General features: G+C 43.9%; 1 protein-coding gene across 1 annotated transcript in view; it reads left to right on the top strand.

Annotated features, from left to right (window-relative positions):
- EML5 (EMAP like 5) overlaps positions 1-18,506 on the top strand; it is a 288,831-nt gene that overhangs the window by 189,973 nt on the left and 80,352 nt on the right. Inside the window, exons 20-23 of the mRNA XM_084632418.1 lie at positions 44-171; positions 2,233-2,374; positions 11,616-11,768; positions 17,752-17,883. Coding sequence (XP_084488544.1) covers positions 44-171; positions 2,233-2,374; positions 11,616-11,768; positions 17,752-17,883 — 555 coding nt within the window. The remainder of the gene's footprint in view (positions 1-43; positions 172-2,232; positions 2,375-11,615; positions 11,769-17,751; positions 17,884-18,506) is intronic.

Here is an 18,506-nt window from a genome sequence, read left to right as displayed (position 1 = left end):
TCTGAAATTAAACTCTCACATCTTTAAAAATTTAATGTTTTAGGTCTCCTCTTAGAAGACAATCCTTCTATACGTGCCATATCGTTAGGACATGGGCATATTTTAGTGGGCACAAAGAATGGGGAAATACTGGAGGTGGATAAAAGTGGACCAATAACTCTGCTGGTTCAGGTACATTTTAAAGTATTACTGTCAGGGTGTTCAACATCTGAGCCTGGTATTTGCACCCAATGGCAAGAGTCTGTAGCCACGTCGCCCAACTGCAAGACTCTGCAGCCAGTGGTACGGGAACCTGAGCCCTCCCTGCTCCACCAGGTTCCAACCCAGAGCCTGTGACAGCTTGGTCAGATATGCAGTGTGGGGGGCAGATGCCATCAAGCCTGTTCACTGGGTCACTTCCTACTGCATTCTCAGCACCTTTCAAAGTCACAAAAGGTGTCATCTTATGAACTCACAGGTGTGGGGGTTCTCACCAGAGTCTTTGTCGTTCAGTTCCGGCCCTCTGTTCCTGGTCTCCACAGGGGCCTTCAGTGGCTCTGCCGCGGGGTCTGGTCCAGGCAGTGCGAAGCTCCTGCAGCCTCTCTCCAGGAGTTACCAGCATAGGACTGCTCCTTTGTTCAGTCCGCACTGACTGAACTGAGTTGCTTCCTTTTGAGCGCTCTCTCTCCACTGTGAGCATGCCCAGCAGGTGCGGCTGGGTTGGGCCTTTAGGACTCAGAGCTGCTCGATAACCCTTGGTTCCCTGGTGTGGGGTCAATACACCCCATCATAATTACCCATATATTCTTTTTTCCCCATTTCCTTCCTAGAATCCGTTGGGCTTTGAAAGTTTCTATCACAAGTATAATACTGTATTTCAAACAGAAGTAACATAAAATAATAAACATTATAATTGTTAATGAAGTCTGAAAACTCTTTTAAATTCAGAGATTTTAAGGCCAAAAGAGACCATTATGATAATCTAGTTTGACCTTTTGCAAAACATAGGCCCTAGAATTTCACCCAGTAATTCCTGCAACATGTCCATAATTTCTGGTAGGACTAGAGCAGTGATTTTCAACTTGTAGTCCGTGGACCCCTGGGGGTCTGAAGACTATTTCTAAGATTTCCAAAGGGGTCCGCACCTCCATTTGAAATTTTTTAGAGGTCCGCAAATGAAAAAAGGTTGAAAACCACTGAACTAGAACATATATTTTAGAAAGACATCTACTCTTGGTTTAAAGACTTCAAGTGATGGCGAATCCACTACATCCCTTTGGTAAGTTGTTCCAATGGTTAATTACCTCACTGTTTAAAATATAGTGCCTTATTTCTAGTTTGAATTGATGTAGTTTCAGCTCCCAGCCATTGGATCTTGTTATGGGCTTTGCTAGCCCAGTACAATCAGATATCTTCTCTCTATGTAGGTACCTATAAACCATGATAAGTCACTTGTTAGCCTTCTCTTTGATATCCTAAACAGGCTGAGCTTCTTAAGTCTCTGATTGTAACATGAGTTTTCAAGACCTTGAATCATTCTTGTGGCTTTGTTCTTTTCTGTTCATATATATGTAAGATGCATATTTAATCCATATGTATGAAGAGCTATTATAGCGCAACAATGCATGAACAGATTTTTAAAACACACACGTACATATACCCATACACTATTAAAATTAGCATACTAGGTCCTGAATCAAAAGAGGTATCTGCCTATACATCTCTATATCTCTTTTGAGTCAGGCTCTGCTATGCTGATGTTTTGTTTATAGCATGTTTTTATCTTAAGCACAAACTTAAAATAATGCATGTGTATTTTGAAGGATGATAAAAGGAAGTTTGTACAAATTGGGCTTTTTCTTAGTAATAGAATGCACATTTATGGCCAGACTGTGAATTCCAAACTCAAATTGGGTCATAATTATTCACATGAATAGTCCAGTGATAATTTGGCCCGTCATTGTTAGGTTAACAAAAAGATTCTATAAATTAGATAATTTAGTGGATCAGATCACTTGGGCAATTTTCTCAAATATAATTTACTTTAATTTTATATTACATTTTACTCAGAAGCTTTTTATTTTTAAGATATTCTGTGCTGATCACTGAACCAAGAGTGTTTTCATTAGGAAGTTTTCTTTATCATCCAACAAAGATTTGCACATTCTCAGTATAGCTTTGTAGCTTCCTTGTGTATTTTTTTTTTTTCAGTTTTGGAAATAAAATTACCTGATGGATTTTTTTTTTTAACAGGGTCACATGGAAGGGGAAGTTTGGGGTCTAGCCACCCATCCTCATTTACCTATTTGTGCCACTGTAAGTGATGACAAAACCTTAAGAATATGGGATCTATCTCCTAGCCATTGTATGTTAGCTGTTCGCAAATTGAAAAAGGGTAAGATGCTAGTATGAAAAGAAATTGTAACTGAATTAAGTTAACACATATTAGCATTCTAAATCTTGCAAAGTCAAAATATTAAAATATAAAGTTTTCGCTAGTTCAAACAATTTCTGTGATAAGACATTACTGACTCAACAGATAAAAGCTTCAAGAAATATTTAAATCTAATAGTGTTTCATAAAATTGTTAACATTTAAAAGCCAGATAATTTAAAATAAAGGATGAAGCCCCAGCATTAAACCCACCATTTTTTATCTAGTACTGGTGGCATTTTAAACAATGGTTGATATTATGTGTCGTATATATACTATGAAATTTTAGCTCATGGGTATTTTTAGAAAAAATCACAGCATTGATGTTGAACATCCTTTTTTGTTGTTGTTTAACATGATCATGATGTTATATAATTTTGTGAGGTTTTTTTTTTTTTTGTGATTGAAACTGGGGAGATGATCTGCCAGGAAGTGTATGAAAGCTGACAAAAAATATCATAATAGCTCTCTGAACGGTGGTGGTTGTTATTATTATTTTATTTTATTTTATTTTATTATTAAGAAGAAAATTCCTAATTAATTAAATTGTAGAAGTACTCAAAGGCCCTAATCTGGAGAGGGGCTCCAATGTCCTAGGCACTGTGGAAGACATAATATTTTCCCAGAAGAGTTTATAATCTAATTTAACACAATATGCAACAAGTGGGGGTAATAAACAATAGGAGGGAAGTACAGGGAGAATATGGTTAACTTTAAGGAGGATAGGTATAGTAGCTTTACAGACTAGTTCAGGGAGGTTGTTGCAAGTGATGGTGTGGAAGAAAGAATGAAGATGCTTGGGGCAAAACCAGACAAGCAGGTGGAGCAAGGAAGGGGAGGATGATATAAGAACAGACAAGTAGGGACAGGCAGAGCTGTAGGATTTTAAAGGTGGGAGCAAGAAGTTGGAATTTGATACAGCAGAAAAGAGAGACCTAGTAGAGGGATTTAAAGAGGGGAGTGATGTGGGAAGAATAGGTAAGACTGATTAGTCTTAGCAACTACTTATTGAATAGATGGTGTGTGGGTTTCAATGAGGCCAGTGAGGAAGAAGTTGTCATAGTCAAAACAGGTAGGGATGAGGGCCTAGTTGAGTTTTGTGTGTGTGAACAGAGAAAAAAGCCTTGATTATAGGTGGAGATGGAAGTGAATCCTATAGTTAAGGTTGCCATTATAAGAGTTTGTTTTCAATTGCATATAACTTTCCCAAAGTTTAACTGTTTAGGCTGAAATTTTCCATGCCAGGTGTATGCCTCAGGCTGAATTTGTTTTTTAAAGATTCAGTAAAAATGATGCTTTTGTTTCCTAGAACAAGGTAGAGAAATACATTGTTTTACTCATGTTTAAAAAACTCATAGTGTTTCCTTGAGAAGCTGCAGCACCTCCTTGCTTTAGAATAGGCACATGAAATTTAGCAGGAGTGTTGCCTTTGTGTCAGGATGTGTCCTCCCTGTAAAAATCCATCGAAACGTGGCTGAGTAACAAACCTCTGAAAATTACAGTTTGCACATGCTGAGTAGATATTGGTTAATGTTTAGCAACTAAATTCCCTGAAGATTATGCCTGTACTGGGTGCGTTCCATTTCAGGGCTGCAGGAGCTGAGTAGAAGTGCCCTTGCGAGTACGCCTCCCAATCAGTAGGGACCATTGTGGTGCCAGGCATCAGAAGTGAGATCATTCCCCTAGTATGGAGAAGGAGAAGGAATCAGCTGGGAATGCAGAGGGGTGAGGGATGGTGTGGGAGAGGCAGGCTGTGGCCTGTGGAAATGGGAAGAGGGTCAGAGATAGGTTGTGCGAGCAAGAAGTAGGGTGGGAAGGCAGAGGATATGTCTACACTATGAAATTAGGTTGAATTTATAGAAGTCGGTTTTGTAGAAAGCGTTTTTATACAGTTGATTGTGTGTCCCCACACAAATGCTCTAAGTGCATGTAGTCGGCGGAGTGTGTCCACAGTACCGAGGCAACTGTCGACTTCCGGAGTGTTGCACTGTGGGTGGCTATCCCACAGTTCCCGCAGTCTCCGCCGCCCATTTGAATTCTGGGTAGAAATTCCAGTGCCTGATGGGGCTAAAACATTGTCGCGGGTGGTTCTGGGTACATATTGTCAGGCTCCCATTCCTTCCCTCCCTCCGTGAAAGCAAGGGCAGACAATCGTTTTGTGCCTTTTTTCTTGAGTTATCTGTGCAGACGCCATACCACGGCAAGCATGGAGCCCGCTCAGATCACTTTGGCAATTAGGAGCACATTAAACACCACATGCATTATCCAGCAGTATATGCAGCACCAGAACTTGGGAAAGCGATACCGGGCGAGTAGGCGACATCAGCGCGGTGACTTGAGTGATGAGGACATGGACACAGACTTCTCTCAAAGCATGGGCCCTGGCAATGTGGGCATCATGGTGCTAATGGGGCAGGTTCATGCGGTGGAACGCTGATTCTGTGCTTGGGAAACAAGCACAGACTGGTGGGACCGCATAGTGTTGCAGGTCTGGGAAACTTTCGCATGCGTAAGGGCACTTCCATGGAACTTTGTGACTTGCTTTCCCCTGCCCTGAGGTGCAAGAATACCAAGATGAGAGCAGCCCTCACAGTTGAAACGTGAGTGGCAATAGCCCTGTGGAAGCTTGGAGTGCCAGACAGCTACCGGTCAGTCGGGAATCAATTTGGAATGGGCAAATCTACTGTGGGGGCTGCTGTGATGCAAGTAGCCAACGCAATCAAAGATCTGCTGATATCAAGGGTAGTGACCCTGGGAAATGTGCAGGTCCTAGTGGATGGCTTTGCTGCAATGGGATTCCCTAATTGTGGTGGGGCCATAGACGGAACCCATATCCCTATCTTGGCACCGGAGCACCAAGCCGGCGAGTACATAAACCGCAAGGGGTACTTTTCAATAGTGCTGCAAGCACTGGTGGATCACAAGGGACGTTTCACCAACATCAACGTGGGATGGCCGGGAAAGGTACATGACGCTCGCATCTTCAGAAACTCTGGTCTGTTTCAAAAGTTGCAGGAAGGGACTTTATTCCCAGACCAGAAAATAACCTTTGGGGATGTTGAAATGCCTATAGTTATCCTTGGGGACCCAGACTACCTCTTAATGCCATGGCTCATGAAGCCATACACAGGCAGCCTGGGCAGTAGTCAGGAGCTGTTCAACTACAGGATGAGCAAGTGCAGAATGGTGGTAGAATGTACATTTGGACGTTTAAAAGCGCGCTGGCCTAGTTTACTGACTCAGTTACACCTCAGCGAAACCAATATTCCCACTGTTATTACTGCTTGCTGTGCGCTCCACAATAGCTGTGAGAGTAAGGGGGAGAAGTTTATGGCGGGGTGGGAGGTTGAGGCAAATCGCCTGGCTGCTGGTTACACGCAGCCAGACACCAGGGTGGTTAGAAGAGCACAGGAGGGCGCGGTGCGCATCAGAGAAGCTTTGAAAACCAGTTTCATGACTGGACAGGCTACGGTGTGAAAGTTCTGTTTGTTTCTCTTTGATGAAACCCCCCCCCCGCCCCTTGGTTCACTCTACTTCCCTGTAAGCTAACCACCCTCCCCACCTCTCTTCGATCACCACTTGCAGAGGCAAAAAAGTCATTGTTGCTTCACATTCATGCATTCTTTATTCATTCATCACACAAATAGGGGGATAGCTACCAAGGTAGCCCAGGAGGGGTGGTAGAGGAGAGAAGCACCAGGAGGGGTGGTGGAGGAGGGAAGGACAAGACCACACAGCACTTTAAAATTTTAAAACTTTAAAACTTATTGAATGCCAGCCTTCTGTTGCTTGGGCAATCCTCTGGGGTGGAGTGGCTGGGTGGCCGGAGGCCCCCCCACCGAATTCTTGGGCGTCTGGGTGAGGAGGCTATGGAACTTGGGGAGGAGGGTGGTTGGTTACACAGAGGCTGTAGCGGCAGTCTGTGCTCCTGCTGCCTTTCCTGCAGCTCAACCATACGCTGGAGCATATTGGTTTGATCCTCCAGCAGCCTCAGCATTGAATCCTGCCTCCTCTCATCACGCTGCCGCCACCTTTCAGCTTCAGCCCTCTCTTCAGCCCGCCACCTCTCCTCCTGGTCATTTTGTGCTTTGCTGCACTCTGACATTGTCTGCCTCCACACATTCGTCTGTGCTCTGTCAGTGTGAGAGGACAGCATGAGCTCACAGAACATTTCATCACGAGTGCGTTTTTTTCGCCTTCTAATCTTCGCTAGCCTCTGGGAAGGAGAAGATTCTGTGATCCTTGAAACACGTGCAGCTGGTGGAGAAAAAAAAAGGGACAGTGATATTTAAAAAGGCACATTTTATAGAACAATGGATACACTCTTTCACGGTAAACCTTGCTGTTAACATTACATATATAGCACATGTGCTTTCGTTACAAAGTCGCATTTTGCCTCCCCCCAGCGCATGGCGAGTGCCTCCCCCCTCCCCGTGGCTAACAGTGGGGAACATTTCGGTTCAGCCACAGGTAAACAGCCCAGCAAGACAGGCACCTCTGAGTGTCCTCTTAAGAAAAGCACCCTATTTCAACCAGGTGACCATGAATGATATCACTCTCCTGAGGATAACACAGAGAGATAAAGAACGGATGTTGTTTGAACGCCAGCAAACATACACTGCAATGCTTTGTTCTACAATGATTCCCGAGTACGTGCTACTGGCCTGGAGTGGTAAAGTGTCCTACCATGGTGGATGGAATAAGGCTGCCCTCCCCAGAAACCTTCTGCAAAGGCTTTGGGAGTATATCCAGGAGAGCCACGAATGCCAGGGCAAATTAATCATTAAACATGCTTGCTTTCAAACCATGTATAGTATTTTAAAAGGTACACTCATCAGAGGTCCCTTCTCTGCCTGGTGGGTCCGGGAGGCAGCCTTGGGTGGGTTCGGAGGTTACTAGCTCCAGGGCCAGAGTGAGAAACAGTTCCTGGCTGTTGGGAAAAATGGTTTCTCTGCTTGCTTGCTGTGAGCTATCTTCCTCATCCCCAAAACCTGCTTCCGTGTTGCCTCCATCTCCGTTGAAGGAGTCAAACAACATGGCTGGGGTAGTGGTGGCTGAACCCCCTAAAATGGCATGCAGCTCATCATAGAAGTGGCATGTCTGGGGCTTGCACCCGGAGCTGCCATTCGCCTCTCTGGTTTTCTGGTAGGCTTGCCTCAGCTCCTTAAGTTTCATGCAGCACTGCTTTGGGTCCCTGTTATGGCCTCTGTCCTTCATGCCCTGGGAGATTTTGACAAATGTTTTGGAATTTCGAAAACTGGAATGGAGTTCTGATAGTACGGATTCCTCTCCCCATACAGCAATCAGATCCCGTACCTCCCGTTCAATCCATGCTGGAGCTCTTTTGTGATTCTGGGACTCCATCATGGTCACTTCTGCTGATGAGCTCTGCATGGTCACCTGCTGTTTGCCACACTGGCCAAACAGGAAAATGAAGTTCAAAAGTTCGCGGGCCTTTTTCTGTCTACCTTGCCAGTGCATCTGAGTTGAGAGTCCTGTCCAGAGCGGTCACAATGGAGCACTCTGGGATAGCTCCCGGAGGCCAATACTGTCTAATTGCGTCCACAGTACCCCAATGTCGACCCAGCAAGGCCGATTTCAGCGCTAATCCCCTTGTCGGGGGTGGAGTAAGGAAATCTATTTTAAGAGCCCTTTAAGTAGAAAAAAAGGGCTTCGTCATGTGGACGGGTGCAGGGTTAAATCGATTTAACGCTGCTAAATTTGACCTCAATTCCTAGTGTAGACCAGGACAGAGTCAGGCTGCAGAGGCGAGGACGAGGGTCTGTGGGGACAGAGACTGGCTGTAGGAGGGAGGAGTAGGAACTAGGTAGAGAGAGACATACTGCTGGTGGGGGAATAGGTACAGAGTGGGGACAAGAAGCAGTCTACTGGAAGTTAATACTATAGGATTATACTATAATTAATACTATAGAACTGCGGGCGGCAGGGACGTGCTGGCCACAGCTTCCGTTGGTCAGGAATGGCGAACTGCAGTCACTGGGAGCTGTGGGGGGCTGTGCCTGCCGATGGTCAACATAAACAAAATGTCTTGTGGCCCGCCAGCGGATTACCCTGATGGGCCGCGTGCCAAAGGTTGCCAACCCCTAGTTTAATGTATATAGTTTTTTTGCAAGTTGTGGTAGCGTGTATATCTAGTTTTTATAATCAAAGGACTTTTCACCCCAGGGGCCGGGCACACTCCAGTTCCCAGGCTTCAAGCTTTGTGCCTCTTGTGGCAAACCTCTGCCAGTGAGTGACCCACACTCGAGGAGTTTAAAGTTTTGGGGAAACTCACTTTAAGGACAAGTGCAAAATCTGTCAAGACTTCAGACTCTGCACCAAGAAGGACTGAGACATCAGACTAAAGGCTATCCTCATGGAGCCACCCTCGAACCTGTCTCCTGGCACTAAGCTCTTTCCGGCACCATTCTCCATCCCTGGTACCACGAAGGAAACACAAAAAGCAGCACACCAAGAGAGGGTACTCACCGGTACAGAAGAGAGACAAGTGGGGAGAGGGAGTGAGACCCATGGCAGGCCGTTCTTCTACCCTTGGACCTGCGTCAGCACTGACAGCGTCCACCAAGGAAATTGAGTCTGATGCAGGACCCTCCACTGACACCAGGGAGCCACCGTGGTATCAGTGGACTAACGGTGCCATCGACCCTTGAGGCTTATCGGGCAGGTAGGGAACTTCTCTCTGTTCTGGTCCCTCCAGCCCCACTGGGGAACCTACCAGTTCTGGCATCCGGAAGCAGGAGGGAACAAGGTGCATCAGGCGCCTTCCTGGCACTGAGTCCCCCAACATCATCCAAGGGCAAGCCCTACCTAATCCCGGCATCCTGCCTGGCACACTACTAGTCCCCAGAGCCCCCACGCCATATGTGTGGGTACTGCTCCACCATGGTCGCTGACAGAGGAATTCTCTTTGGATTCTGAAGGGGAGTCTTGTGTACCAAGAAAAGCCCACCATCGGTACCCAGCCTACGCCCCACCAAGCTTCACCGCTGGTCCCCCGGTGGGCGCCTGGCTAGCAGGTCACTGGCCAATGCAGTGGCCCTACTGGAACCCCTGGGGTTTCCCCGGTACCAGGGTCTGACTCCCACTGCTCCTACTTGGTGGCCTCTTGGAGACAGGCTACTGCTCCTTCCCACTCAGCCCAAGATTCAGACCCCAGCACTGACCCCAGTACCAAAGCCCAGTGGATATAGTTGAGGCAGAAGGAGAGTAAGGAGTCCCTCCTCCGATGAAATCCTCCCCCTCATCCTCTCCAGATGAAACTGTTGCAGGTCCCAGCAGACTACTTCACCAGGACGATTTCAGGACCTTCTGAAGTGGGTCACTTCAAACCTGGGCTTGGAGATCCAGGAGCTCAAAGAGACATCACACACCCTTATTGGATGGAGCTGCTGCAGCCAGGATATCAAAGTAGCCCTGCTCATCAATGAGGCAATGATGGGACCAGTTAAGGCCCTATGGCAGATTCCTTCTTCTCTGGCCCCCACTTCAAAGAGGGCAGAGAAGAAGTATCTATTATGTGCTAGCAAGTAAGTTCAATTATCTGTACTCGCACCCTCCTCCATGGTCCCTGGTGGTGTTGGAGGTGAACAAAAGGGACAGGCGGGGCCAGTCAAGTGCTACCCCGAAATAAAAGGATGCTACTTCCTACCGTGTTATTCCTTATGGCAGTCTGCACATCTTTGGGGTCTCCGTGTTCCTCAGTCAGTGCAACTCCCTGTTGCTCAGACCTCCCTTGGGCGTCCACAGGGCATCTGCTTGGGCCTCAGTGCCTCTGACTTCTGCATTCTGGAGCGCCAATGGTTCCTGGGAAGCAGCTGGCAAGGAGCATCCTTCCTTTCTGGCTGTCAACCCAGACTGAGCTGGGTTGCCCCCTCTTATAGTGGTGTTACACCTGAAGCATGCCCAGTAGGGATGCGGGAGGCGTGGCTTCCTCTGCCCAGAGTGAGGAGTTAACCTTTCCCCATCCAGTGCGAAATGAGTTCACCCCGTCAAAAGGTCCAAGATGATGCCATCCTTTGCAGTTTTGCAGTCAGCACATCCATGAACTCCAAGCCCACCTCCTGGTGTACTGCTTGTGAATCATCTAGCATGGAACAGACATGAGCAAGAACTTGAAGAAGAAAAAATGGTTTCTAACCTTCCAAAACTGTTCTTCGAGAGGTGTTGCTCATGTCCATTCCATGACCCACCTTCTTACCCCTCTGTTGGAGTTACTGGCAGGAAGGAACTGAGAGGGTGCATGGCTGGCGGCGCTCCTTATACCAGCGCATACAAACGCAGCTGCAGAGGGCGCTAGAGAAGACCCAACGGATACTACTAAGGGAAGAATCTCTGGCAACAAGTGCACATGGTGCACATACACTGGGCATGTAATGGACATGAGCAACACATCTGGAAGAACAATGGTTATGAAAGGTAAGTAACCTTTTTTTCAGTATTTTAGAAGCAAAAAGGAAGAATCCAGATTTGATGCAGAGGAAGTGATGGGAAAGGAAGAGTATTTTAGCTGCTGAATTCTGTACAGACAGAAGTGGTGGGGGCCAGAGAGGAAGAGATCAGACCAGATGTAGTAGTCCAGGAAAGAGAACTCTGATATGCACCAGTGTTTGAGCAGCGAAATTAGAGGAGGAGCAGCACGTTTTAGAAATGTTAGAAGAAAATTCTGTGAAATCTGAAGAGAAGGAAAGAAAGGGCTAAGTATACAGTGTTCAGCATTATGCTGCATAGTTAAACTCCATATTGACAGATGAAAATATACTGTAACTGATGGCATGTGAAGAACCTTGCTGTACGCTTGGTATGAGGAGAGCATATTGTAGCAAACAACTGGCACCAACACCTACAGTCGTGAGCAACATAGAAATATGTAAAATAATAACAATATTTATCTTTACACTGATCACTAATGTAAAATAAATATTGAAAATAGTAAAAAAATTCAGATTGTACAAATAAATGTAATGCAAATGTGAAGTTGTACCTCTGCTTATCCAGTAACAGAATCTGTATACTTTCATGGAAGTGGGTCTGTATTATCTCTTGGTATTCTTTCTGAAAAAAAATGTGTGGTTTACAGAGGACTGCAGGACTAATCTTTCCTAATTTTTGGACAAATAGGTAAACCAGAAATGGAGAATATTTAATGAAAGAATAAGTAAATAGCTCCTGTGTGTCTCTTCCAGGGGGCAGATGTTGCTGCTTTTCTCCTGATGGAAAGGCATTGGCTGTAGGTCTCAATGATGGAAGTTTCTTGATGGTGAATGCAGACACTCTGGAGGATCTAGTCTCCTTCCACCACAGGAAGGATGTTATTTCAGAGATTCGATTTTCTCCTGGTGAGTGATCCATTAAGGTGATGATTATCAAATCCAGCTTGATAGAACTTCATATCTGTGGTAAAAATGCATACTGGGATTTTTGGTTTCTTCACTGAGAACACACTTGTGTTTCTCCATAAATGTATCAAATCAATTGCTGGAATGTGTTAAAGGAGGGTCATTTTTCAGATATAAAACCTTCATAGTGTTGCTTTCTTTATGCACACTATGGAAATTTGAAAGAAACAAATGGACATAAATCTTATTCTTCATCTCTTGTGGATCTCCTTCAAAAGAACGGGAAAATGAAGATTTGTTCTCCTGTTTTATATCTATCATTGGAATTAATATTATCGTTTGTTGCTTGGATGCATTATCACACTTTGGAGGTTAAAGGCAGGATTATCAGAAGAGCTCAGCTCATATTTAGGTACATAAATTTAAAGACTAGATTTTCAAGTGATTAGCTCCCATTGCAAATAACGAGAGCTGCTAAGTGTTGTGAGCGCTGGAAAATCTGGCCACTTGGATTAGGTAGAGGTCATAGAATCATAGAATCATAGAATATCAGGGTTGGAAGGGACCCCAGAAGGTCATCTAGTCCAACCCCCTGCTTAAAGCAGGACCAATTCCCAGTTAAATCATCCCAGCCAGGGCTTTGTCAAGCCTGACCTTAAAAACCTCTAAGGAAGGAGATTCTACCACCTCCCTAGGTAACGCATTCCAGTGTTTCACCACCCTCTTAGTGAAAAAGTTTTTCCTAATATCCAATCTAAACCTCCCCCACTGCAACTTGAGACCATTACTCCTCGTTCTGTCATCTGCTACCATTGAGAACAGTCTAGAGCCATCCTCTTTGGAACCCCCTTTCAGGTAGTTGAAAGCAGCTATCAAATCCCCCCTCATTCTTCTCTTCTGCAGGCTAAACAATCCCAGCTCCCTCAGCCTCTCCTCATAAGTCATGTGTTCCAGTCCCCTAATCATTTTTGTTGCCCTTCGCTGGACTCTCTCCAATTTATCCACATCCTTCTTGAAGTGTGGGGCCCAAAACTGGACACAGTACTCCAGATGAGGCCTCACCAATGTCGAATAGAGGGGAACGATCACGTCCCTCGATCTGCTCGCTATGCCCCTACTTATACATCCCAAAATGCCATTGGCCTTCTTGGCAACAAGGGCACACTGCTGACTCATATCCAGCTTCTCGTCCACTGTCACCCCTAGGTCCTTTTCCGCAGAACTGCTGCATATCCATTCGGTCCCTAGTCTGTAGCTGTGCATTGGGTTCTTCCGTCCTAAGTGCAGGACCCTGCACTTATCCTTATTGAACCTCATCAGATTCCTTTTGGCCCAATCTTCCAATTGGTCTAGGTCCTTCTGTATCCTATCCCTCCCCTCCAGCGTATCTACCACTCCTCCCAGTTTAGTATCATCCGCAAATTTGCTGAGAGTGCAATCCACACCATCCTCCAGATCATTTATGAAGATATCTAATAAAACTGCAGGGCAGTCTCTGTGTGATATTTTACACTATGTATCTTCATGAAACTTTACTCATAGCTAAAGAGAGCAATTTATTTGAAGTATTATTAATGTTTTAGGGTCAGATTTTTAAAAGTGCTCAGCACTGCTGATTGGGGGCAGCTTTTTGGAAGAGCTCAGCTCCCATTTAGGAACCCAAATGTATAGCCCGAGGCATTAACAACACCTCACTGAAAGCAGTCTTGTTACCTATAGGCAAAGTTTGATGCAGATACATGGTGCAAAATATCACACAAATACTGCCCTGCTGTTACCTCAACCTTAATATTACACATGCCATCCTCTGTGAAGGAAAGAATGGTTGGATTTTCAAGTTTTCTCTTCTGATTGTTCCTTAAAGGGGTTGTCTATGTCAGACTATGAGTATGTTTAGCCTTACAACCAGGTGTAAGCTAAAAATGAGGAGGTTAGTTAAACAGAAATTAAAGGGTACAGTGCAAAAAGTGAAATCTCTGTAAGCTGTGTGGAAACTTTTTAAAGATACAATATTAGAGGCTCAACTTAAATGTATACCCCAAATTAAAAAAACCTAGTAAGAGAACCAAAAAAGAGCCACCATGGCTAAACAACAAAGTAAAAGAAGCAGTGAGAGGCAAAAAGGCATCCTTTAAAAAGTAGAAGTTAAATCCTAGTGAGGAAAATAGAAAGGAGCATAAACACTGGCAAATGAAGTGTAAAAATACGATTAGGAAGACCAAAAAAGAATTTGAGGAACAGTTAGCCAAAGACTCAAAAAGTAATAGCAAATTTTTTTTAAGTACATCAGAAGCAGGAAGCCTGCTAAACAAACCAGTGGACCACTGGACAATCAAGGTGCTAAAGGAGCACTCAAGGACGATAAGGGCATTGTGGAGAAAATAAATTAATTCTTTGCATTGATCTTCACGGCTGAGGACGTGAGGGAGATTCCCAAACCTGAGCCATTCTTTTTAGGTGACAGATCTGAGGAACTGTCACAGATTGAGGTATCATTAGAGGAGGTTTTGGAACAAACTGATAAATTAAACAGCAATAAAGTCACCAGGACCAGATGTTATTCACCCAAGAGTTCTGAAGGAACTCAAATGTGAAATTGCAGAACTACTAACTGCAGTCTGTAACCTATCATTTAAATCAGCTTATGTACCAGATGACTGGAGGATAGCTAATGTGATGCCAATTTTTTAAAAGGGCTCCAGAGGTGATCCCAGCAATTACAGCCCAGCAAGCCTGACTTCAGTACCTGGCAAACTGGTTGAAACTATAGTAAAGAACAAAATTGTCAGACACATAGATGAATATATTTTGATGGGGAAGAGTCAACATGGTTTTTGTAAAGGGAAATCATGCCTCACCAATCTATTAGAATTCTTTGAGGGGGTCAACAAGCATGTGGACCAAGGGGATCCAGTGGATATAGTGTACTTAGATTTTCAGAAAGCCTTTGACGAGGTCCCTCACCAAAGGCTCTTATGCAAAGTAAGCTGGCACGGGATAAGAGGGAAGTTGCTCTCATGGATTGGTAACTGGTTAAAAGATAGGAAACAAAGGGTAGGTATAAATGGTCAGTTTTCAGAATGGAAAGAGGTAAATAGTGGTGTCCCCCAAGGGTCTGTTCTGGGACCAGTCCTATTCAACTTATTCATAAATGATCTGGAAAAAGGGGTGAACAGTGAAGTGGCAAAATTGGCAGATGATACAAAATTACTAAAAAAGAAAAGGAGTACTTGTGGCACCTTAGAGACTAACCAATTTATTTGAGCATAAGCTGTAGCTCACGAAAGCTTATGCTCAAATAAATTGGTTAGTCTCTAAGGTGCCACAAGTACTCCTTTTCTTTTTGTGAATACAGACTAACACGGCTGTTACTCTGAAACCTAAAATTACTAAAGATAGTTAAGACCCAGGCAGATTGCGAAGAGCTATAAAAGGATCTCTCAAAACTGAGTGACTGGGCAACAAAATGGCAGATGAAAATTAATGTTGATAAATGCAAAGTAATGCACATTGGAAAGCATAATCCCAACTATACATATAAAATGATGGGGTCTAAATTAGCTGTTACCACTCAAGAAAGAGATCTTGGAGTCATTGTGGATAGTTCTCTGAAAACATCCACTCAATGTGCAGCAGCAGTCACAAAAGTGAACAGAATGCTAGGAATAATTAAGAAAGGGATAGATAATAGGACAGAAAATATCATGTTGCATCTATATAAATCCATGGTACGCCCACATCTTGAATACTGCGTGCAGATGTGGTTGCCCGATCTCAAAAAAGATATATTGGAATTGGAAAAGGTTCAGTAAAGGGCAACAAAAATGATTAGGGGTATGGAACGGCTTCCGTGTGAGGAGAGATTAATAAAATTGGGACTTTTCAGCTTGGAAAAGAGACGGCTAAGGGGAGATATGATTGAGGTCTATAAAATCATGACTGGTGTAGAGGAAATAGATAAGGAAGTATTGTTTACTACTTCTCATAACACAAGAACTAGAGGTCACCAAATGAAAATAATAGGCAGCATGTTTAAAACAAATAAAAGGAAGAATTCTTCACACAACGCACAGTCAACCTGTGGAACTCCTTGCCAGAGAATGTTGTGAAGGCCAAGACCATAACAGGGTTAAAAAAAGAAGTAGAGAAATTCATGGAGGATAGGTCCATCGATGGCTATTAGCCTGGATGGGCAGGAATGGTGTCCCTAGCCTCTGTTTTCCCCAGCTGGGAATGAGCGACAGGGGATGGATCACTTGATGATTACCTGTTCTGTTCATTCCCTCTAGGGCACCTGGCACTGGCCACTGTCGGAAGACGGGATACTGGGCTAGATAGACCTTTGGTCTGACCCTCTAGGGCCATTCTTATGTTCTAATGTATAGTGCAAACACTGCACACCCAGCTAGGAGAGGTATAACTAGCAGTGTAGACCAGTGGCTCTCAACCTTTCCAGACTACTGTACCCCTTTCAGAAGTCTGAATTGTCTTGCATACCCCAAGTTTCACCTTACTTAAAAACTACTTGCTTACAAAATCAGACATAAAAATACAAAAGTGTCACCGCAAAGTGTTAGTATATAGGCCTGTCTCTTAGCCTGGGATAGAATTTTGAGTTGACTTTTTTATACTTTTATATCCTTACTAATATGTGTGAACAAAGACACTGTGTTTACTTCTGCCTAACCAGATGGGGTTTATAGCATAATGAGAAGAGAATTAAAGTGTTGCTGGGTATGGCGGGAGTTTAATATATGAGCATACACTTGAAGACTGCCTTGACTCCTATATCAAGGCAAGGCCAAGCAACCAGCCAGGAGGGGCAAGATGGGATTGGGGGGAAGCATAAGAAATACTAAAAGCCAGAGAAAAGGTGACCCTGGCTGAAACATAACCTCACTGCTTACCCCCTCCCATGGGGTACAAAAGAGATGGTACCAAAGCACTCAGTCTCACGACCCTCCAAAATGGAACATTACCATAAATTGTAAGGGGTGGAACCAAGGTATACTACAGGTATAATTATGCCCCCTAAGAAAGGGGCGGGGGAAAAGGAAAGCTCGGCGGTGTACAGAGCTATGGATATGCTTGCTTGATTAACCCCAATAAACATAGCTTTGCCTGCACTTTGGACTATGGTCTTCTGCTTTCTGTCTGCTTGACAAGAACTAGGCAAGGAGCGAGGAAAGCCCTAACGCACTGTTACTGAAAAATTGCTTATGTTCTCATTTTTACCATATAATTATAAAATAAATCAATTGGAATATAAATATTGCACATACATTTCAGGGTATAGTACATAGAACAGTATAAACAAGCCATTGTCTGTATAAAATTTTAATTTGTAGTGACATTGCTAGTGCTTTTTATATAGCCTGTTGTAAAATTAGGCAATATCCAAATGAATTGATGTAACCCCTGGAAGATCTCTGCGAACCCCTAGTTGAGAACCACTGGTGTAGATGGTGAATCACTAATTCGGTGAGTAAAGTAGAGTGCATGCCTGAACCCCAGGATACATATACCCTACACATGTGCTCTACATGCCCAAGCAGTGGCTCCCTGGGGCCCTGTCTACACTGCTCTTTTTAGCAGTGCAGTGTCTTGCTGCCTCCTCCTTGCCAGAACCTTTCTTCACCACATTGAAAGGCTCCAGCAGTGAGGAGCATCTGGAGCCTTTCACTGCCACATGTAGTTATGCACTGCAGTGAGTGTGGATGCAGCCTGCCTTTTCCTGCCACATGTAGCTACACATACCCTACATGCCACCACAAGTGTAGACAAGGTCTATGAAATTTTTGGTTATTTTGTGACGTAGATGCTAATCTGTCAGGGGTTGGTTGTGGATCACCACATCTATTTCAGAAAGAGCTGGAAATTTAATTTAACTGAGATCCAAAAAGTGAAAGGGTAATAGCTTATCTACTAATGTTTAAAACACTGAAATGATTGAAAAATGTCTTATGTTCTAATATTATTTTAGGTGCTGGAAAATACTTAGCGGTGGCATCATGTGACAGCTTTGTAGACATCTACAATGTAATGAGCAGTAAGCGAGTGGGAATCTGCAAGGGTGCCTCCAGTTACATAACACACATGGACTGGGACATCAGAGGTAAGTAATAATCTGTGACTCTAAATGACAACTGCGAGATTAGATTATAGGTAAAATTTCTAAAAGAGCCTAAATCCTATTTTCAAAAGTGATTTAAGCATGTAGGAGCCTAAATTTCATTGGAAGTCAAAGGGTTATACTCTATGTTAACCTAAACATGCAGATCATGCTTCTTTTTATCTGGTACACCTAGAATGTGAATTTATGATGCCAATGGCAGATGCGTCCCTCACTTAAGGATGCTGATGTTATATGGGTAAAAATACCGAGCTAGATATCTGTTACCCCAATTTAGACACCTATAAAGAGTGCAATTTGATGAAGTAAGATAAAAGTTCTGTCCAGATTCTTATGTCTTACATGTAATGTATTGTTTGATTTCTACCTTCTGAGCAATGTACTGTTGCATCTTTTTTCCAAGAAAACAGATCCTTGCTTTGTCTTACACATGGAAGAATGACTTTTTTTTTCTCAGGTAGTACTGAATACTAAACGCATGATTAATTTAAAAATGAATTAAGTGGAAACAAATAATTTGTGAGAAATGGTTAATAGAAAATTTCCAAATGGACATTTGTTCAGTGAAGTTGAATCTTCTAATTGGTGTTAACATACTGGCATGT

Source organism: Lepidochelys olivacea (assembly GCF_965140295.1).
Source record: "Lepidochelys olivacea isolate rLepOli2 genome assembly, chromosome: 6".
NCBI classification, from domain to species: Eukaryota; Metazoa; Chordata; order Testudines; family Cheloniidae; genus Lepidochelys; species Lepidochelys olivacea.
Note: the sequence above shows the minus strand (reverse complement) of the source record. Positions and strands in the feature narration are given on the sequence as shown.